The 22,243-nt window shown below is 40.9% G+C and overlaps 1 protein-coding gene across 3 annotated transcripts in view; it reads left to right on the forward strand.

The window, feature by feature from the left end:
- The window catches only part of DNAJC3 (DnaJ heat shock protein family (Hsp40) member C3), a 61,474-nt gene that overhangs the window by 14,897 nt on the left and 24,334 nt on the right, over positions 1–22,243 (forward strand). For 2 of the 3 annotated variants that reach the window (XM_069601919.1, XM_069601918.1), the window contains exons 2-5: positions 4,167–4,320; positions 6,424–6,534; positions 15,641–15,765; positions 17,773–17,847. In XM_069601919.1, the coding sequence (XP_069458020.1) occupies positions 15,697–15,765; positions 17,773–17,847 (144 nt within the window). In that variant the 5' untranslated portion in view covers positions 4,167–4,320; positions 6,424–6,534; positions 15,641–15,696. The remainder of the gene's footprint in view (positions 1–4,166; positions 4,321–6,423; positions 6,535–15,640; positions 15,766–17,772; positions 17,848–22,243) is intronic. The other variant, XM_069601917.1, reaches the window with a different exon arrangement.

Genomic DNA, 22,243 nt, shown 5'->3' on the forward strand with positions numbered 1-22,243 from the left:
TATGCTTTTATGGTTTATCACAAGATATTGAATATAGTCCTCTGTGCTACACAGTGGGCCTTTTTGTTTATCCATTTTATATATAAAATGGTAATCCCAGAATTCCAGGCCATCTGTCCCCCTTGGCCACTGCAAGTCTGCTCTGTACCCCTGTGAGTCTGTTGTTCATTTGTGTCGTATTTTAGGTTCCACATTTGAGTGTATGGTATTTGTCTTTCTGACTGACTGCACTTAGTTTGATAATCTCTAGGTCCATGCATGCTGCTGCAGACGGCATTAGTCCGTTCTTTTTCATGGCTGAGCAGTGCTCCATCGTGTGTATGGACCACTTCTTCTTTATCCGCTCATCTGTCGAGGGAGATTTAGACTGTTTCCATGTCTTGGTTATTGTGATTAGTGCTGCTGTAAACATAGGGGTACATTTTATCTCTTTGAATTACAGCTTTAGGACGCTGAGTTTTTGAGACCACCAATCTAAGGTTTCCTCCTTCCTTCTCTTTTTTTCCTTCTTCCTTCCTTCCTCATTTAGAGGGCTCCAGCAGGCAACCAGTGTAATGAAACACTACACAGAAACCCAGAAAATGCAGACTGGGCATATGAAAAGCTACCTTGTTTAGTAGGGTGAAGAATAAGGTAAAGTGTATTTCATTTGGCTTTTGGCTGTATTAGGTGAAATCAGAAATTCACTAGCTTTTGATGATTGGAATGGCAGACAGTTGTTGAGATAGGTTGCTCTGGCTGTCTTCCTGGACTCCTTTCTTCACTTGGCCCCTGTCCAGACAGTTGACCTAAGTCGCGGGTAGCCTTTTCCTCTCTTGTATTTTTTCTCTGCAGTCTATTTCTGTTTCCGCTGCTGGTACTCCATGGTCTAGTCAGCATCATGTTACCTGAGTTACTGTCACTGGGACTTTATTGATTTCCCTCTTTCCTTCTGGCTGTTTACTGGCATCTTCTAGCAGAGAAAGTAAGAGATAGTAGTGAGAAAGACCCACTCAGTAACGAAGGCATGGTGGAGAGGAGAGCTGGCTGCAGTACTGGACTTTGAGTTCTTGAAAGCCTCATTAATCTTGAGTTCTTGGCTTTTATAAAGATACGATGTTCTTTGTGTTTGGAATGCTGGATTCCCTCTTCAGGCTTGGTACATAGGTCCATCCTTCTCACTTGTCCTTCAGGGGAGACCTCCGGGAACACAGTGTCCCCCCAACCCAGCACTGTCCAGGAGAACTTTCTGTGATGCTGGGAAATGTTCTCTATCACCCTTACTGTCCCACACACTCGCCATTAGCTAAGTGGCATTTATGCTGTGAGTAGTGAGACTGACAAATTGAATTTTAAATTTTATTTGGTTTTAACTGTAGGCGCTAGGTGCCTTTCTCTGCTTGTGCCCTCTCAGAGCCCTTTGTGTATTCATTCCATCCTAACACTGTGTCGTGTGCTTTTCCAGCATTTTATTATTAAACATGTTGCGAAGTTGAAACAATTTTATTGTGTACAGTCCTGTACCTATCACCTAAATTCTACTATTAATGTAATTACTACACATGTTTTTAATGCATATCTATTTGGGCATTTTTCTATCCATTAATCCTTTTGAAAAAATAATTTTCAAAATAACATCAGTGCACTTGTCCCCAAATACTTTAACATGTGTATCATTAGCGTTTGTTTTTTGCAGGGGTAAAATTTGTATACGATAAAATGTCCATTGTAAAGTACGTATTTGCTGGATTTTGCTAACTGCATGTGTTCGTGTAACCCTCGCCTCCGTCAGGGCTGGAACACTCTCAGCGCCCCAGAGACTTCTTTCTGCTCCTTCCCAGTCCTGTCTCCCACCCTCTCAAGTGATGACTGTTCAGAGTGTTTTCCCTGCAGTGGCTCCTTAGCACACTGAAAAGCTTAACATCACGTTCATTGTGAAAGAGAAATGCTGTGGCATTTAGTTTCCATATGCACCTTCTCCATGCATTTGAACTGTAGAACAACAAAGAGAGTCTTACCTTCTACCTAACAAGGTGCAGCTCTTCTTGTAAGTGAAGAAACGCTCACCTGTATCCTGGTTGAGAAGATATGTTTTCAACAGTCACTGTGTGCATTACCACTGTCCTGTTCGGTACTTAGTTATAGAAAAACTAAATTGTCAAGTTAATTTCAACAGCTTGTAAATAAAATAAAAATGGAAACTGGACAAAATCTGGTTAGGACAGTCGATTCTCTTTATTCATGGTGGTTATACTCCGTATGTCATTATGAATGTTGAATTGGCAAATATTGAACCACTGCATGTGGGAGAAAATGTGGGCTTAGGATCCTGCAAGGCCTCAGGTCACTACATGTTTGTCAACAGATCAAAACCTAATCTTGTTTTGTGTGACTTTGTGTTTAAAAATACCTTGTTTAATATAATTGTCTAACATTGAATTCATGGCCAGCAGCGTTATCATTCATGTCTGAATGAAGCTTATTTGGCAAACGTGTTTTCTTTTCTTGAAAGTGTTTTGCTTGCACTGTACAGCTTGCAGGACCTTAGTTCCCCTGCCAGGGAGGGATTGAACCCACATCCCTGACAGTGGAAGCTCAGAGTCTTAACCACTGGACGACTAGGGAATTCCCCAAACTTATTTTTTTGAAAGGCCCAGTACGGTCTCTTGCGTTTAGGAACATTAGGAAGTACTGTGCTTGGGGGCCAGTTTTAAACACTGAAATCAATGAAAAAGAAGGAAAAAAATCATAGAGAACACTTGTTTATAACATGAGAGGTGACACAGGATGGAGAATCCCCTTGTTTGACTTCAGCTCAGAACATGCTCTTCACCTGTCCCAAGTGTGTCCCCATTCTGCACATTCACATGTCCTCAAATGACCGCCAGGGGGCCTTGAATATTAGTTTGGAGATTACAAATGAGTTTTAGGGGGTTACAAATTAATTTTAGTGAGTGGGCAAATTCTGAGACAATCTGAATTGTGAGGCTTGACAGTATATATACAAATAAACAGATGCATATAAACAAGCAGAGAGAACATGTACAAAGCCACCGCAGGCTTGAGTCTGTAATTAGTCATGAGGTCATAGTTGATATATATGGCATCCTTTGTTAACTTCCTGTCCCATACTTCTCGTGCCTTCTGCTGGAACCTCCGCTCCTCTGGCTTCTTCACCTGATGGTGTAGCTGAAACCCTCATTTCTGAAGGGTCTGAGTGCTCAATTGCCCTGTTTTTTGGTTGCTATAGTTTTAAATTAATCTTTAGTCTTGGGCACAGAAGGACTGAGGCCCCAGAGAGTCCCCTAGGGTCCAGGGGTACCCCTCTTTGCCACCGTAGCAGCAGAGCCCATTTCTCCTTGATCAGAAACTCCCTGCAGCTGGGCAGCTCGCTGCTGCTTTATCTCAGCTTCATGCTGCGAGAGTTTGTATCTTGGAACCAAAACACTCAGCAGCCATCTTAGTGAATTCTAATTGTATAATCCCTTTTGGGGATAGAATTTAAAATAAATATTATTTGCTGTTTAAAATTTAAAAATATTGACCAATTCTGGTTGAAATAGGTTAATAAATGCAGAATGTTCAATGCATATTAGCCAATATAAGGATTTTCCGTGTAACTGAGACTTTTAACTGTAAGTACTGAGAAAAATTTAAGATAATTTTGACAGAAGACTTTTCTCAATATATTATAGTTGTCTTTAAGTTTGGTGGGCTATGTGGTTTTTGTCAAAACTACTCAACTTTGCATTATAGCACGAAAGCAGCATTAAGCCAGGTACAGTGAAGGGGCGTGACTGTGTTCCAGTAGAATTTTATTTACAGAAGCAGTTTGCTGACCTCTATTCTAGAAGGTGGGCGCACATCAGTTAATGAAACCAGATACAGTATTATATTCTACTCTTCTTAATATAAACCTTTACAATCCATTCCCATGCATGTTCCATGAGTTTCTGCTAGTTTATTAGCAAAGTCTTGCAATTCTTTTGGTGTATAAACTACTTTTTCTTTTCTTTCTTTTTTTTTTTTTTTTTTTTACAGTTTTTTATTGGAGTATCTTTGCTTTACAATGTTGTTAGTTTCTGCTCTACATCAGAGTGACTCAGTTATACATATATCCCATCTTTTTAGATTCCCTTCCCACGTAGGTAACGACAGAGCATTAAGTAGTAAATTGTTTTCTTCAGGTCACAGTACATATACCTGCCTGGTGACATCCGGAGTGGTTAGTGTCTGAGTGAGCATCCCCTTTCCTGGCTTCTGCCCTGAGTGGTTGTCCTTGGAATTTTAAGTGGTGGAAGGCTGGGTGCACTGACGGTGGATGGCAAGCTGCTTCTGTAGGTAAGGCAGAATCAGAAGGACTTGCAGGTTAAATTGGTCCATTTCATGTAGGTTACAACCAGATGTCTCCATTTTAAGTTTGAGGGTCCCATTCTTTACTAATATGTTCTAGATACCTTAGGAGAGACTTGGAGAGACTCTGAATTCAACTATTGTTTTAATCTAGCGATCCTGAAAATTAAATTTTGTGTTTGATTTCCAGCTAAATCATCTCTATGGCTACAAAAAATGAAGAGTTTGTTTTAGGGGCTACCGTGGACTCTCTCAGCTAGGAGTTAGCCCTGAGCATTTCTTCCCTCTTTAAGTACTCTGGTGTGCTCCAAGGAGTCACCCCACAGTCCGTATTTTCATCAGTACTGCCATTATGGTCAAGGGCAGCAGCCACGTGGGTTTCCCAGCCATGTGCCTCAGTTTGTGGCATGTCAACTGCAAATGATATCTTCATTAATTAATTCTATACCTGCTATAAATTACTGACTCATTTCTCGTTGACACAGAATTCAGCAACAGCGCTCAAGCTCAAGGGCATGACCAAACCAATCCTTAAATCCCATTTTTGTGGCTCTGTGTCTTGGAATCACTCCCGATACCAATTGTGTATGAAAGTCTGGTTCTCTTCAGGAGACAGAAACCTCGTGGTTATTTTAAAAGAGGAAGTTTAATGTGAAGAACTGTTATGAAGGAGGGTGACTGCAGTGGTGTCAAAGGAACCGAGGATAGTCCAGGACCGAGAGGCAGTCCCCAGGGAAGGGCCAGCCTGGAGGGGTCCCCTCCCCAAGGCTGGGGTGCAGACCTCATTGGAGACAGTGCAGTTGCAGCCCATTTGTTGATAGGAAAGTTTGCTGAGTTGCCGGGGCTAGAGCTAGTCCACAGCAGCTGGGGAAGCAAGAAGCCACCTTCTCAGGTGTGTGGTGTCCTCGTGGGCAGTTGTGCGTGACCGAGGCTCCAGGTGGCCGAGGGACTGGACCCTGAATGCGTGGCTAGGACAGGGCCCCTCTGGAGGTGGGCCCCCTGCACACCACGCGGCAGGGGCCAGAAGAAAGGAACGGCAGCCACAGGAACCAGGAGGGGAGCTTCCTTCAGTGCCCTTTACTGTCAAAGCCCAACATGTGCTCAGTGTAAAGAGAAATGCTTACCTACCCCAGTCCATTATTACAGTCCGTACTGGAGGATGGATGCGGAGCTGAGAGGCTGCACGTCGGTTGATTATCGGCCTGTCGGTCAGATGATGCTGTCTACTCCCAGCTCCCCAGTAGGTCCCCATTTTGCTCAGAGTGAAACCAAAGCTGAACATAGTCAGGCGCCTCTACTACTCTGACCCCATCTCATTTGTCATCTCCCTCGTTGGCTCTGTGGTGGTCATCCAGCCCTCCCTGCTGTTTCTGGAACCTAACCTTGTAGGCGCCTGACCCCAGGCCTTCGCACTAGCTGGTCGTCCTTCTTGGCAAACTTCTCCTAGCTAGATACCTGCATGGTGAGTCCTCACTTTCTTCAGGCAGGTCTTTGCTCAGGGAGGCCCTTGACCACCTTGTTTAACACTGAAAGCCCCACTGCTCCTGACCCTCCACCCAGCTCTCCTTTTCACCTCCCGTACTTATGTCTGATTCCTGCTGCTGTAATGTCAGGTGCCACGAGTGACTGAGGTTTTTGTTTGTTTCGCTAACTTATCCCAAATATGTAGAACAGTGCCTGGTGCCCTGTAGTTGCTCAATAAGTTCTTGATTATTATAGTGGATTCTAATATTTATTAAAGTGAGATTCTAGTTAAACAAAGCAGTTCTAATTTTGTTGTTGTTGCCCAAAAAAGTTTAAGTATTTTTGCTACTTACTGTGTTACCCAATTTTCCTTGTATTTTGTAGAGTAGGTATGTTCTTTGGACTGATGAGGTTAATACAGGTATATTTTCGGGTGGCTTATACACTGTAAAATGAAGCCCTGTACTTGATTGTTGCTTTCTTTAGCTCACTTTTCAGCTTCTGTGACTTTTTTCATCTGAGTAGATAACTGAAGCAGACAACTATATTTTTAACTTTGTATTTGTGAGGGTTCACTTGTGGTTCATGGAAAGTTAATTTGTTATTTTTTTGTTTGTTTGTTTTTAGGTGCTGAATGTGGAGTAAATGCAGATGTTGAGAAACATCTCGAATTGGGCAAGAAGCTCCTCGCAGCTGGACAGCTCGCGGACGCTTTATCTCAGTTTCATGCTGCAGTAGGTTTGTATCTTGGAGTCAAGACACGCAGTGGCCGTCTTCTGAATTCTGATTTGTAGCTCTTCTTGGGGATAACATTTAAAATAAATAGTATTTATGGTTTAAGTAACGTATTTTAAAATGTTTACAGGATTCTGGGTGAAATAGATTAATAAAGTAAATACACAACACTTGAGAGTCCCTTGGACTGCAAGAGATCCAACCAGTCCATTCTGAAGGAGATCAGCCCTGGGATTTCTTTGGAGGGAATGATGCTAAAGCTGAAACTCCATTACTTTGGCCACCTCATGCGAAGAGTTGACTCATTGGAAAAGACCCTGATGCTGGGAGGGATTGGGGGCAGGAGGAGAAGGGGACGACAGAGGATGAGATGGCTGGATGGCATCACTGACCTGATGGATGTGAGTCTGAGTGAACTCTGAGAGTTGGTGATGGACAGGGAGGCCTGGCATGCTGCAATTCATGGGGTCGCAAAGAGTTAGACACGACTGAGCGAGTGAACTGAACTGACTGAACATGAGAAAATTTTCAATGTAATCGAGACTTAATAGTCATCCCTAGATAGCCTCAGGGGATTGCTTCCAGGACCCCCTTGGATGCCAAGATCTGTGGATACTCAAGTCCCTCATATAAAATGATATAGTATTTGGATGTAATCTACACACATCCTCCTGTATACTTGAATCATCCCTAGGTTACTTATAATACATAATATAGTGCAAATACTATGTAAATGTAATGCAGATGCTCTGTGAATAGCTGTGAATAGCTCTGAGAAAATTTTTTCCCAGATATTTATATCTGTGGTTGCAGAACCTGCAGGTACGGAGGTACTGTATATATTTTTCTGCCTTCTGAAATAGATTTCACTGAATAACAGTTTAATTTTCTTGATGATTTGAGAGCAGTGATGTAATAGTTACTTGGAGGTCTTTGGGGGAATCCTGCAGTTCATTGCCTGTTCATTGTTGGTTAGACTCCCTCTGCCCCTTAATCTGTTACTTTTTATCGCTTGCTTGTGTCTGCCTGGAGCATCAACTGTCTTTGTAGACAGTTTAATCTTACAGGACTGTGAGAGATGAGATGACCAGAATACATGTTAATAGGGTGTGAATGAGGTCTTAAAGGTTTTCTTACGAGTCACTGTATCAGCTTTTTGACAGTGATACTCTTCATTCCTTTTTAATTTACTTACGTGGTCTCACCTTTATGTGGGATGGTTAAGAGTGACAAGTCAACCTGCAGAGTAAGGAGTGATGTAATTTTAGTCAGATACAGTTCTGCTCACTGGAAGAATTACTCTATTGTAACTTACTGTATAAGCAAGAAGTAGTTAGGTTTTGGCTTGGTGATGATGTTTTTCTTCATGCTTTTTAGATTTTTATTACTGATGTTACTAACTCTCTGGAATAATAGGAAACCCAGATTTTAATCATAGCTTTGCCACTTGATAATTCTGTGACATTGGTGAAGTTATGTAAGAAAATGCAGGCTTAAATTAGAAGTGACCTGCATGTTCCCAGCAGTTTTTACCCTGCCGCTCAAAAAGGGCATTCTGTGAAGACTAGATGAGAGAACTGTGTATAAAGATTTCTTTGAAAATAGGGGACGATCACATGTGTAAGGTATATAGAAATATTGTGTCTTTGAAAATTAAGACTTCTCTAAAGACAGAGTTAGTATGTGAATAGGGTTGTCTTAATTATGTGCACTTTTGATGATGAGCTGGCCTTGGGAAGTCACAGGTGGTTGGCATGGCCGTTTGCACTGGTTCCTTTTCGCTGACGGCCTGTGCTGTGTGGCCGGGTCTCCCAAGCCCGCACTTCCCCGCTGATCTGAGTTGTCTCCAGTGCTGCAGTGTGGCAGCTACTGCCTTAGCTAATGCAAGTCTTAAAAAAATATTCTTTCTTGCTACTGTGAGAATAGTTGCAGAAACATATACATCTACTCATTTTGTACTTTATTATTTGCTTTCGTTAATCTCACAAAAAAAAATTGGAACATTAAGGGCCATGGCATATTGTTAATGGCGTTTAAAATGACTGCCTGTTTTTCTTTAGCTTCACTGCCCTACAAGGATTCCACACATGGCTCTTCCCCCAAAATATCCAATAAAATACTTATTGTCTACACTGAAAGACATAAATTAGTAATGCTAAAACATGGTAATTTATTTGTGAAATTCAGAAAGGGAGAAAGTGAGACACTGCTAATGCATTCAGAATTTGAATAGAAATGTCCTCTTCATGGTAATGTGGCAAGTAGCAGTGATTCTCAAATGGTACACTTCCCATAATTTGAGGAAGACCTGTATGTTTTGAGACAATCATCATTTTAGTTTATATAAAACACTGATGTTTTATAATTAACCATAGAAAATAGACTTTAAATTATAGTTGATGGGAATATATAGTAGATAGGGATGGGGTGATGTGGTATCATGGCCTGTTGAATCTTTTTAAGAGGTGTTTGTTTATGAGAAAAGAGCTGTAGGTCTTCTATTTCAGGTATCTTATTTACCAAACATCAGATTTAGTGTGGCCATGTTCACTGCTTCAGATAACCAGGGGGTTAGTGAGAGTCTCTTGCAAACAGTGAGTTAGTCTGGGTCTCCTGACTTTTAGACCAGCAAGTTGTGCAGTTACTGTAGTTACTGTTGTAGATCAAAAGATTGAAGAGCTGTGCCACTGTAAAAGGTACAATTTTTATTGTGTGTGTTAAAATACCACCCATAATTTTAGTTCAGTTTAGTTACTCAGTCGTGTCTGACTCTTTGTGACCCCATGGACTGCAGCATGCCAGGCTTCCGTGTCCATCACCAACTTCTTACTCGGAATCATGTCTACTGAGTCAGTGATGCCATCCAACCAACTCATCCTCTGTTGTCCTCTTGTCCTCCCACCTCCAATCTTTCCCAGCCTCAGGGTCTTTTCAAATGAGTCAGTTCTTTGCATCAGGTGGCCAAAGTAGTGGAGATTCAGCATCAGTCCTTCCAATGAACACTCAGGACTGATCTCCTTTAGGATGGACTGGCTGAATCTCCTTGCAGTCCAAGGGACTCTCAAGAGTCTTCTCCATCACCACGGTTCAAAAGCATCAATTCTTCGGCACTCAGCTTGCTTTGTAGTCCAACTCTCACATCCATACACGACTACTGGAAAAACCATAGCCTTGCAAAGTAATGTCTTTGCTTTTTAAAATGCTGTCTAGGTTGGCCATAGCTTTTCTTCCAAGGAGCAAACATCTTTTGATTTCATGGCTGCAGTGATTTTGGAGAAAATAAAGTCTGTCATTGTTTCCATTGTTTCCCATCAATTTTCTATGAAGTGATGGGACCAGATGCCATGGTCTTAGTTTTGAATGTTGAGTTTTAAGCCAACTTTTTCACTCTTCTCTTTCACTTTGGTCAAGAGGCTCTTTAGTTCCTCTTCACTTTCTGCCATAAGGGTGGTGTCATCTGCATATCTGTGGTTATTGATATTTCTCCCAGCAATCTTGATTCCAGCTTGTGCTTTATTCATCCCAGTGTTTCTCATTGTGTACTCTGCATACAAGTTAAATAAGCAGGGTGACAATATACAGCATTAACATACTCCTTTCCCGATTTGGAACCAGTCTGTTGTTCCATGTCCGGTTGTAACTGTTGCTTCTTGACCTGCATACGGGTTTCTCAGGAGGCAGGTCAAGTGGTCTGGTATTCCCATCTCTTTCAGAATTTTCCACAGTTCGTTGTGATCCACACAGTCAAAGGCTTTGGCATAGTCAATAAAGCAGAAGTAGATGTTTTTATTGAACTGTCTTGCTTTTTCGATGATCCAACAGATGTTGGCAATTTGATCTATGGTCCCTCTGCCTTGAACATCTTGAACATCTGAAAGTTCAGCTTGAACATCTGAAAGTTCATGGTTCATGTACTGTTGAAGCCTGGCTTGGAGAATTTCGAGCATTACTTTGTTAGCATGTGGGAGGAGTGCAATTGTGCAGTAGTTTGAGCATTCTTTGGCATTGCCTTTCTTTGGGGTTGGCATGAAAACTGACCTTTTCCAGTCCTGTGGCCACTGCTGAGTTTTCCAAATTTGCTGACATACTGAGTGCAGCACTTTCACAGCTACATCTTTTAGGATTTGAAATAGCTCAACTGGAATTCTGTCACCTCCACTAGCTTTGTTTGTGGAGAAGGCAATGGCACCCGACTCCAGTACTCTTGCCTGGAAAATCCCATGGAAGGAGCAGCCTGGTGGGCTGCAGTCCGTGGGGTCGCTAAGAGTCAGACACAACTGAGCGACTTCACTTTGACTTTTCACTTTCATTCATTGGAGAAGGAAATGGCAACCCACTCCAGTGTTCTTGCCTGGAGAATCTCAGGGATGGCAGAGCCTGGTGGGCTGTTGTCTCTGGGGTCGCACAGAGTCGGACACGACTGAAGCGACTTCGCAGCAGTAGCAGCAGGTTTGTTTGTAGTGATGCTTCCTAAGGCCCACTTGATTTCGCATTCCAGGATGTCTGGCTCTAGGTGAGTGATCACACCATCATGGTTATCTGAGTCACGAAGATCTTTTTTGTTCAGTTCTTCTTTGTATTCTTGCCACCTCTTCTTAATATCTTCTGCTTCTGTTAGGTCCCTACCATTTCTGTCCTTTATTGAGCCCATTTTTGCATGAAATGTTGCCTTGGTATCTCTAATTTTCTTGAAGAGATCTCAAGATCTCTGGTCTTTCCCATTCTATTGTTTTCCTCTATTTCTTTGCACTGATCACTGAAGAAGGCTTTCTTATCTCTCCTTGCTATTCTTTGGAACTCTGCATTCAGATGAGTGTATCTTTCCTTTTCTCCTTTGCCTTGTGCTTCTCTTCATTTCACAGCTATTTGTAAGCCCTCCTCAGACAACCATTTTGCCTTTTTGCATTTCTTTTTCTTGGGCATGGTCTTGAGCACTGCCTCCTGTGTAGTGTCAGAAACCTCTCTCCATAGTTCTAAAATATCACCCATAATTTAGTTCATTGCTTTAAACTGACTTTATAAAAAAATTCATTAAATGTTTATGCTTCCAGACTTCTAAATTTCGTAATGTACTTTATCTTTCCAACTTTTCCTGTGATTAGAAATTGATGTTAGAGTTTGTAATATAATTTGGGTAGTGGCATCGGGTGTATCAATGCATCATTTTTTGTTATGTTATAGCTGACAGTATTTATGGTTGTGGCATCCTTTTCTCATTTTCATTTTTAAAAAATTATGTGGTTTACATTTTGAAAATTACTTATGCATGGTGTATTTTATAAATGCATTTTTACACAGAAAAATGTTTATGTATTAAAACTCAGTAGCAGCACAGCTAACTGTAGTACCGCTCTGTTGGTGATGTGGTTTTTGCATCTGGCATATAGATATTTTTTGGCAGGAGTTTTAAGATTTGGAACTGTTTGGGTTGGAAACTGTTATTTAAGAAGAGTGTTGCTGTCGCTTTTTAAATAGTCTTCTGAAATAGTTGCATCTATTTCACTTAAAAAAAATTTATTGATTGATTTGGCTGCATCAGGTCTCAGCTGGGGATACATGGGGTCTTCACTGGGCCCGCAGGCTTAGTTGCTCTGTGGCATATGGGATCTTAGTTCCCCGATGAGGGGTCAGACCCGCATCCTGTGCATTGAGAGCCCGATTCTTAACCACTGGACCACCAGGGAAGTTTCGCCTCTGTTTCAGTCTTATGGAGTAGTCAGACACAGGTTTTGTTTCGAGATTTTATCCTTAAAGCGCAGTGCAGGTTCCTGCAGTGAGGATGCCCTGCCTCTCATCTCTGCAGCATGGTCTTAACGTGGACAGTGACACTAGGGGCTGAAACATTTCTTTGGTAGACCTTGCAGAATGTCTTAGGTATATCTGGCATGAATGAATGTCCAAAGTGGTGGATTAAATGGTAGACATGAATGAAATGATAGATTTCTTCAACTGCTTGGTAAGAAAACCAGTATCGCACTTAACATAATTTTGCTAAATCCATGGGTGCATTCATTTGGTACTTAAACATATTGTGGTGCTCTCTCATTGAATTTAAACTTGTGGAAAGGGGGTGAACATTCCTTTTGACATTTACTCGAAAGGGAGCAAAGAGTATTTCAGTGACTTGCCGAAGGTCACAATCCAGTGCAGAAGATAGTAAACTTCTTAAGGATAGGCACTATTTTACTGTTGTTATTATTACTATTTTAGTCTCTGGTGGGGCTGAGTAAAAGTTTGAATGAATGAAGGGACAGAGTTGGGTTAGCTGAGGGCCAGAATGAAAAGTTTTTTTTAATTAATTTAAATTGGAGGCTAATTACTTTACAATATTGTGGTGGTTTTTGCCATACAGTGACATGAATCAACCATGGGTGTACATGTGTCCCCCATCCCAAACCCCCTGGCACCTCCCTCTGCACCCCATCCCTCTGGGTCGTTCCAGTGCACCGGCTTGGAGTGCCCTGTTTCATGTGTTGAACTTGGACTACTGATCTGTTTCACGTATGGTAATATACACATTTCACTGCTAAGGAATGAAAAGGTTTTCGTACCTCCGCAGAGGTGGTGTTCTTTTTGCCTCCTGCTGCCTCCGTTTACAGCGTCATTTGTAATTGGCTTTCTGATGTTTTTCTCCAGATGATAGTTATTTTTCTTTATCAGGGCTAATTTTCTCATATTTGAATTGTTTGACAGTTTTAGGATTAGACTTTCATTTCTCATATTCAAATTTTGAATAAACTAGTAAAACACTGACATGTTTTTGAATGAAGTCTAATACTTCCATATGTAGGCTTGCATATTATTTAAATAATGAGCTGTGTTGTCTCTGGATGGATAATAGGGCAAGTTATTATTTTCAATGTTATTAAATCTTATAATGTAAGAAACTAAGCATGTTGCTTAAACCAGTTCTTGTTGAGCTGCTCCTTCATGTATAGTGATACAGAAATGGGCACGGGTTCTGGGAACTGATAGTATTTTAAGATGAAGAACCAGGAAAGGCTGTTTTGATTTGTTTGAGTGTCCCTGTATCACTGAGCACATTGAACCTTGATTCATATGTTGGGCCATTGATATTTGATTCCTTGTTTTTAATAGGTTCAGTGTTATAAATTGGGCTTCCAATCCCATTTCATTTCTTAAAATACCTAAAAACTGAATAGTAAAATAAGGGAAAGTAAATGCCCCCCCTCAAATTTTATATAGACTTTTTATATGGGAATATCAAATACATAATAAAAAACTTTCTCACCCATAATCTTCTCTGAAGGTTTTTCTGCATAAAAACATTTGACCATGTTTTTCCCTGGCTGCCTCATTGTTTCACTTTTTTATTGTAGTGAAATATACAAATCAGAATTCCCCGTTGTAACCATTTTGAAGCCTGTGGTTCAGTGGTGTGAAGCGCATTGGCATCGTGGTGCAGCCACCACCACCAGCCGTCTCCAGAACTTGTTCATCATGTCAGAGTGAAGCGGTGCCCATCATGCAGCTATTTCCCATTTCTGATCCCCTTCTCTTCTCAGACCTGGCCAGCCAGCACTCTAATGTCCGTCTTTAAAACTGTGACTACTCTCGGTACCTCATAGAAGTGGAAACGTACACTGTTTGTCTTTTGTGTCTGGTTTATTCCACTTAGGATAGTGTCTTCAGGCCTCATTCACATTGTAGCATTTGTCAGAATTCGATTCCTTTTTGAAGGCCGATTCATACTCCGTTGTCTGTATATGCCACCTTTCATTTGTCCACTCACCCGCCTGTGGGCATTTAGCTTGTTTCCTCTGTTGGGCTCCTGTGAATAATGCTGCTCTGGATATGGGTATACAGTTACCAGCTTTCCATTCTTTTTCTTCAGGGTTATACCTTAATAGTTTGTACCGCTTGGTCCCCTCCCTCTGTATTGCCCCTCCCATCTTCCCTCTTCCCGCTGGTAACCGTTAGCTTGTTCTTTGTATCAGTGAGTCTAGTTATAACGAGTTCGTTGTATTTTTAAAGGTTCCGTATATAAGTGATATTATACAGTATTTGTCTTTCTCTCTCTGACTCACTTTGCTCAGCCTGATGGCCTCCCAGTCCATCCATGTTGCTGCAGATGGCAAGATTTCGTTGTTTTTCACACCACATCTTCTGTACCCATCATCTGTTGACGGGCACTTAGATTGTGTCCACGTCTTGGCAGTCAGCTTTCCTTCCTTTTGAATAGGTACACCTGGAAACGGAGTTGTTGCTTCATGTGGTAATTTTGTGTGTGGTTTTTGAGGACCGTCTGTGCTCTTGTCCACAGCGGCTGCGCCGTTTCACATTCCTCTTACAGGGCACAAGGGCTCCCATCTCCACATCCTCGCTCATACCTTCCGCCTTTCTTTCTTTGCTCCCTTTTTCCCTCCCCCCATCCCTCCCTTCTTCTCTTTCTTTCTCCTCCCTTTCCTTCCCTTTCCCTTCCTTTCCTTTTTCCTTGCTGGCTGCTTGCCTTCTTTCAGATGTTACTGACTCTCACCTTGCTCTCTGGGCTCACTCTCCTGTCCATTCTCCTTCATCCTATGGTCCGTACCCTTATTTCTTCACTGCCATTTTAGTTGGAGTTTGGGAAAGAGCAAGGATTGCACATTCAGTGTATCATTGTAACTGGGAGTCTATAATATTCTAAAATCCTGTGAATAAGTGTAGAGTCCATATTCTCAATCAGTATTTCACTTAAGAAAATTTCAACAAGCATAATTGCGTACTCATAAAAGTTGAGTTGAATATAGTTAATATTCTAGATCAGAAGTTGGGAAACGTTTCCCCTAAGGGGCCAGATAATAAATATTTCAGGCTTTGCAGCTATATAGTGTCTATATTTTTCTATTGTTTGGACAGCTCTTTGAAAGTGTGAAAAATATTCTTAACTTAGTCTGTGGCTTGTTTTTGGCTCAGAGGCTACAGTTTGCTGAACCCCAGTTCTGGATTTATTTGCAGTGATCTTATTAGGCAAAATGACCCAGTATTGATGAAGAAGTTCTTTTCTTAATGCTTTTCTTAGTAGAAGTGCAAGCTTTAATACTGTTAAGGTGATTTGGTTATTTTGAATAAAGTACTGCAAGTTAATATTTATTATTTTAATTTTCAGATGGTGACCCTGATAACTATATTGCTTACTATCGGAGAGCTACTGTCTTTTTAGCTATGGGCAAATCAAAAGCAGCACTTCCTGATTTAACTAAAGTGATTGAATTGAAGATGGATTTCACTGCAGTAAGTGCACCTAAACTTTCTTAAAAGGAAAACTTAAGGAAACTTGGAAGAGGTAATTTGTTTCTTAAGGTGAAAATGGGCATGCTAGGCATAGCTGGAGGGTGTAGAAAGCCACTGTGATGTAGTGGACTGGGCAGCGAGAGAAATTCAGTCCTCAGGATCACAGGTATGTGTGAAGGAGGCACAGTGGAGTGGGACACTAGGTGATTTTCAGGAGCATTGCAGGCAGATTCTTTACCATCTGAGCTACCAGGAAAGGCCAGGAATACTGCAGTGGGTAGCCCCTATCCCTTCTCCAGGGGATCTTGCCAATCCAGGAATCCAATAGGGATCTCCTGCATTGTAGGCAGATTATTTACCAGCTGAGCCACCAGAGAAGCCCAGAAGTGCGGCAGTGATGTCAGCTCTGTGGTTTAAAAGGTATCTGGGTGGAGGATGAGGTGCAGGCTGAGAAATGAGCTGATTGAGAAACTGTTGAATTAAGAGGCTGTCAGGTGACTGACGGCAGTTTCAATTAAGGCCATAGTGGGAAGAATAAAGAAGAGGGAGCAACACAATTAAATAGTGGTCTGTGATGAAGATACAGTGTTAATTAGACAGAGTCCTGCCCTGAGCCAACACTCAAGCTTCAGAAGTGGAGGAATTTATGGTCTAATAGGATATCTTGACTGTTGGCAGGTCACTGTAATGGCTTAAAATAATAGCACCCAATTATATTGTCTCAAAATTAATTTGGCAGTTCATTTATTTGTGTGTTTGTGTCCTGCTGTAATCCAGAAAGGATTTGAGATGACTGATTAGATGTGGGTGAATGTTTGGTTTGGAATAATTGTATTATTTTAAGATGGAATTCACAAGTGTCAAATTTTGTTTATTACTTTACCCAGCTAAGCATAACTGTCCACAAAGGTTAAGTAGCTCATTTTCCTAGTATTATAGTATTTATTAGCCAGTTGAAGTGGCTTTAATTTTGCTTTTTATGTGTGTTGATGCATTTAACAAAGGATTTAGGGAAATTTTTATGTACTGTGAAAGTAATATATGTCTTACGCAAATGTTGGTGTGGTTTCTGTCTTATGGTAGACGTTCATCATCGGAGAGTTGGTAATCTTGGAAGAGATGGGACTGAGCACATTAGAAGCAGAATATCAGAGTTGACTGATGGATGTTAAAGAGGCATTGTTATTCTGGTTATAGTGGAGTAAATATGTGCGTTAAGAGTTAATAAAAAACCAAAAACTATGTCCAGAGCTTTGATTGGTAAAGTCCCAAGTGACACAAGTTTTATTAGAATTGCAAAAAGTTATTATGATGTCTTAAAATACTTTTTAAGCGAGATATAACTCACATATCATCAAATTCACCCTTTCTTAAAGTGTATAGTTTGGCAGCTTTTATTGTAGTATATTCACAATGTTCTGCAAACATCACTATTATCTAGTTCCAGAACATTTTTATTAGCCCCAAGGAAGCCCTGTTCCCATTAGCTGTCACCTCCCATTTCTGTCCTAGCCCTTGGCAACCACTTCTCTCTGTCTCTATGGATTTGCCTATCTTGGATATTTCATGTGAACAGAGTCATACAATGCATCACCTTTTGCGTCTGACTTCTTTCACTTAGTGGCACGTTTTCGAGGTTCATCAACACTGTAGCATCCGTCAGTACTTCATCTCTTTCTATGGCTGAATAATATTCTGTTGTATGGACACATCATGTTTGCTTCTTAATTTATTAGTTGATGGGAATTTGGCTTGTTTCTACTTTCTGGCTGTTGCTTTGAGCATTCGTGTCCAAGATTTTATTTATTTGATATAGTAAAAAATATTTTTAAGGAAGCAGACTCTAACAAAATTTGTAAATAGTCATTGGTTCTAGGAATTATACTCAGAGGGCCAAGTGATGTGGGTATAAGAAAAATTAGTATTTCATTAGCTCATTTAGTTTTATTCTTTGGGTTTAAAGAAAATTTAGTATACTCAGTATACTCTTTTTTTTTTCTTTTTTAGGCAAGATTACAGAGAGGTCACTTACTACTCAAACAAGGAAAACTTGATGAAGCAGAAGATGATTTTAAAAAAGTGGTGAGTTCAGTTTTTATGTGGTTCTGCTAAGATTAGAGTGAACATACTGAACTTATTTTTTTATATATTAAGACATTTTAATAGTTTTATACCTGAAAGGGAAAATTGTTTGGTTTGTTTATGTAAGAATCATAGTTCCTGAATTAATATTTAGTGACTGACATCAAAGAATCACTTTAACGAATGGAAGATAAAGTGTATGGAACAGATAAGTAATCCTCACTGGGTTTATACAGCTCATGTTCTGCTTCGTCCTCCATGAGATCTAGACCTGTCAGCTGAGCTATTCTGAAAGCTGTCTGAGTGACCCAGGAAACCCTTTATCTGATTTGAAAGGGATAGTGAAGCAGATTTACAACAGGAAATTTTGTAATCAGCCACATAGCTGCTTTACAAAGTGTAAGTCATTTTGGATTTGTTGAGGGAGATGTTACAGATTACATGGAATTGAAGGGATTCTACCCTGAAAAGGGATTTGAAGAGACAGCTCGCTGATGTCTTTATACCTTCATGGGGTTTGTTTTAAGACCCACTTGTTTTGTTTCACATGGATTTGATTCTGGAGTGTTCTAGAAAAGAGATATATATACACACATATGTGTGTGTGTGTGTGTATGCCTTTCATTGTTCATTATTTGCATTTTTATAGTTTATCAAAATGCTTAGTTACTGTGATGATAACCATTATGAAAATAAAAGTTAAACTTCTGTTTGCATAACCTTTGTCACAATACTAAGTCGTATGCAGACAAATCCAAAACACATTAGATATTAATCGTATTGAATCAGAAGCTGACACTCATGGTCTTAATAAAATTCAATGTCATTTTCAGCATTTTGCCATCATTTGTCTTTTGTGCTTTATTGATTCCTCAAATCCAAAACCCTGTGGTACACTGTTCAGCATCACACACCGATGAAATCTGCCTGGAGGGCACCTGACAAATTGCCATTTTGCCCCCATCTTTCACTGAAACACATTAGCTGATCAGCAGCTCTGTCCAGAAGCCCCTGTGCCTTCAGAGGAGGCTCCAGGCCCACAAGGTAGTCAACATGCTAGTGGGACAGATGCTCCTGGTCACAGTCTTTAGCAAATGGGAGGTTTCTCAGACTGTGAGCTTCATAGATCAAGTGCCATAAAAGAAGGCATCTCCTGACCTGAAGAGAGAGATGTGACAGGGAGGGAGGAAGCAAGTGCCCAGGCCTCAGTGGGCACTGGGGCAGGACACGTGTGTCCAGTCTTCTGAGGAACCTGGAGCTAAACGCAGAGGCTCATCACTGCTCCCTACTGGCTGGACACTTGATCCTCGAGGACTGCTCTTCAGCCATGTTTGTATGCTCTTCTGCTTAAAATAAACAAACAAAAAAATTCAGTGTCATTTTATGTTTATCTAATATTCCCTGCTGCTTGGGAACTTGTTAGAAAGGAGCTTGAAGGACAGGTGGCAGGGAGTCAGTAGTGCTGGAGAAACTTTACCTGGCCCAGTCCTCTAGACACACAGCAAGTGTTGTGTAAAGATTTGTTAAATGGCTGAGTGATAAAACATAATTAGTTTCCTTCTTTTTAATAAGTGCTTAAACTTAGAGTTCTTTTTCCAGTTACAAAGACTAGAGTAGCCTTTCGGAAATAACACAATTTAGAATAAAGCTTTAGCACAAATTAGTCCTTACTGGGCATTGGATGTATCCTTTTGGCAAAGTGTGGATGTATCTTGAGTTAATGTCTTTTCTGTCATCAATATTAAAACCTCTCAGGAATGAGAAGGGGACTTCCATGAAACTTCACACTTGTAATTGTTCTCTGACAGTCACACTTCTGCTAATGTGTTCTTAAAACTGCCCTTGTCACAGGGTTCTTCCATGAGAATGTCTGCCTGTATTGAATGATCTTTCCTTTTTAATTTAAATCTTTATTGAGAGAATTATAGATTCCCATGCAGTTGTAATCATTAGTACAGAGAGATCCTGTGTACTCTTTACTCAGTAACCAGTTTTCCCCAATGCTAATATCTTAGGAAACTATTGTATGATATTGTAACCAGGATGTTGACGTTGATACAGTCTACCAGTATCTTGACTGTGTTAATGAATACAGGGAAGTGTATAGAATTAAATACACACAGATAAATGAATATTCATTTCTTAGATTCTTGTGCATTGATTTTGTATTCTGCAACTTTACCAAATTCATTAATTAGCACCAATAGTTTTCTGGTGGCCTCTTTAGGATTTTCTGTATGTGGTATCTCATTTTCCAGTTTGGATTCCTTTTATTTCTTTTTCTTCTCTGATTACTGTGGCTAGGACTTCCAAAACTATGTTGAATAAAAGTGGTGAGAGTGGGCATCCTTGTCTTGCCCCAAATCTTACAGAAAATGCTGTCAGCTTTTCACTGTTGCGTGTGATGTCAGCTGTGGATTTGTCAGATGTGGCCTTTATTATGCTGAGTTATATTCCCTCTGTGCCTACTTTATGAAGAGGTTTTTTTTGGTAATTATTAATAAATGTTGAGTATTATCAAAAGCCTTTTTTTGCATCTACTGAGATGATCATATGGCTTTTATTCTTTAATTTCAGCGTAGTATATCACATTGATTTGCAGATGTTGAAAAGTCCTTGTATTCCTTGAATAAATCCCACTTAATCATGGCGTATGATCCTTTTAATGTGTTGTTGGAGTCAGTCTGCTAGTATTTTGTTGAGGATTTTTGCATCTGTGTTCATTATTATTATTTTCTCCGTAAGATAGTGACCATGGTAAATAAGAAATAAAGTATTGTAAAATAGGTAAAGGTTTGGCTGAAATGTAAAACACCAAAGACGAGAAGGGATATCAAGAAATGTGACCAAAGGAGGGAGGGAAATATCAGCAGGGTTCAGTTTCCACATGTGACTATCCTCGAACATGAGAGGGTATGAGAGGGTAGTTGAGAAGAGTGAACACCCTTGGGAAAAGAGTGAAAAGCTTCATCTCACTTAACCCTCTTTGAAACTCTCCCGAGTTATAAGTTTAAATCTTTATCTTTAGTTTGTTCCTCAAACTTCTTTCTTAAACCTCTTTGGAAGAATTCTCTCTCTCTCTCTCTCTCTCTCTCTCTCTCTCTCTCTCTCTCTCTCTCGGCTCCCGCCCCCACTCGCCTCCTTGTCCTGATGAGGCCCCGATGCAGCCTCGATGCCCTGAGCCCTCTCCTCTTCTCCCATCCCTACTGTCTGACCGAGGAGTGAGGCTGAGTCCTCCACCCTCCCCCTTCCCCTCCCTCACCTGCCTCCAGGGACGATTGTGTGCAGGAGGACAGACTTTACACTTTGGGAGAGAAGAGATGCAAATCCCATCCAGAAGAGGCAGTTATCTATAAGCATCTACCTTTACCCAGAGCAAAGTGACAGTGCACACCCGTTTAATACCCCTTCCAGCGAGGTGCATCGGAAGGATTCGACTACTCCGAGGATGGTAAAACAAAGACAAGCAGGCCACGGCCCAGAGCAGAGCGGCTTCCTTCAACTTGGACAATTTAGTCACGCAGGGAAAACCCACCCCAGAGGGAGCTGAGGTTACCAGTTTGTAGATAGTTATGAATACTTGGAGTCCTAGACATTCCTTCAAAAACTGAAGATTAAAATGACAGAAAAAAATGTCTGAAGTATCCTCTCAGAAACAAAATGGAGAAATGCAGACCTTTTACTAAGAATTAATATTCTCAAGGTTTCTACAGTGTTCTGTCCTACCAGTTAGCTAGTGGAGGTGTTTTTTAAACATGAGCCCGCTAAAAGGGGAAATGGTGTGATTGGAGAATTGAAGGAGAGACATTTCTAGAAATAACCTACTGGCGTTTGCACCTCACCCAAAATGGGAGAAAGACCATTAATTACAATTTCCATCTTAGTAGAAACATTAGATTTCAGGAATTAAATATAACTGTAATCTCAAAAAATTTTTTAGAAAAATTAGTAGTTTCTTAATGTAGGCACTTTTTTTTTTTTCCCTGAGCCATTAGACTTAAGACTTTTCCATCTGGAGGAAGAAACTATTAAGAGTGACTGTGCGGAGAAGGCAATGGCACCCCACTCCAGTACTCTTGCCTAGAAAATCCCATGGATGGAGGAGCCTGGTGGGCTGCAGTCCATGAGGTCGCTAAGATTCGGACAGGACTGAGCGACGTCACTTTAACTTTTCATTTTCATGCATTGGATAAGGAAATGGCAGCCCACTCCAGTGTTCTTGCCTGGAGAATCCCAGGGACGGGGGAGCCTGGTAGGCTGCCGTCTGTGGGGTCGCACAGAGTTGGACACCACTGAAGCGACTTAGCAGCAGCAGCAGCAGCAGTGCTAGAGGCCCAGCTGGGGGCGGGACTGAGCTGTAAGCAGACACAGGATCTTACTGAGGTGGCAGAAACTG

This window comes from Ovis canadensis, chromosome 10 (genome assembly GCF_042477335.2).
Source record: "Ovis canadensis isolate MfBH-ARS-UI-01 breed Bighorn chromosome 10, ARS-UI_OviCan_v2, whole genome shotgun sequence".
NCBI classification, from domain to species: domain Eukaryota; kingdom Metazoa; phylum Chordata; class Mammalia; order Artiodactyla; family Bovidae; genus Ovis; species Ovis canadensis.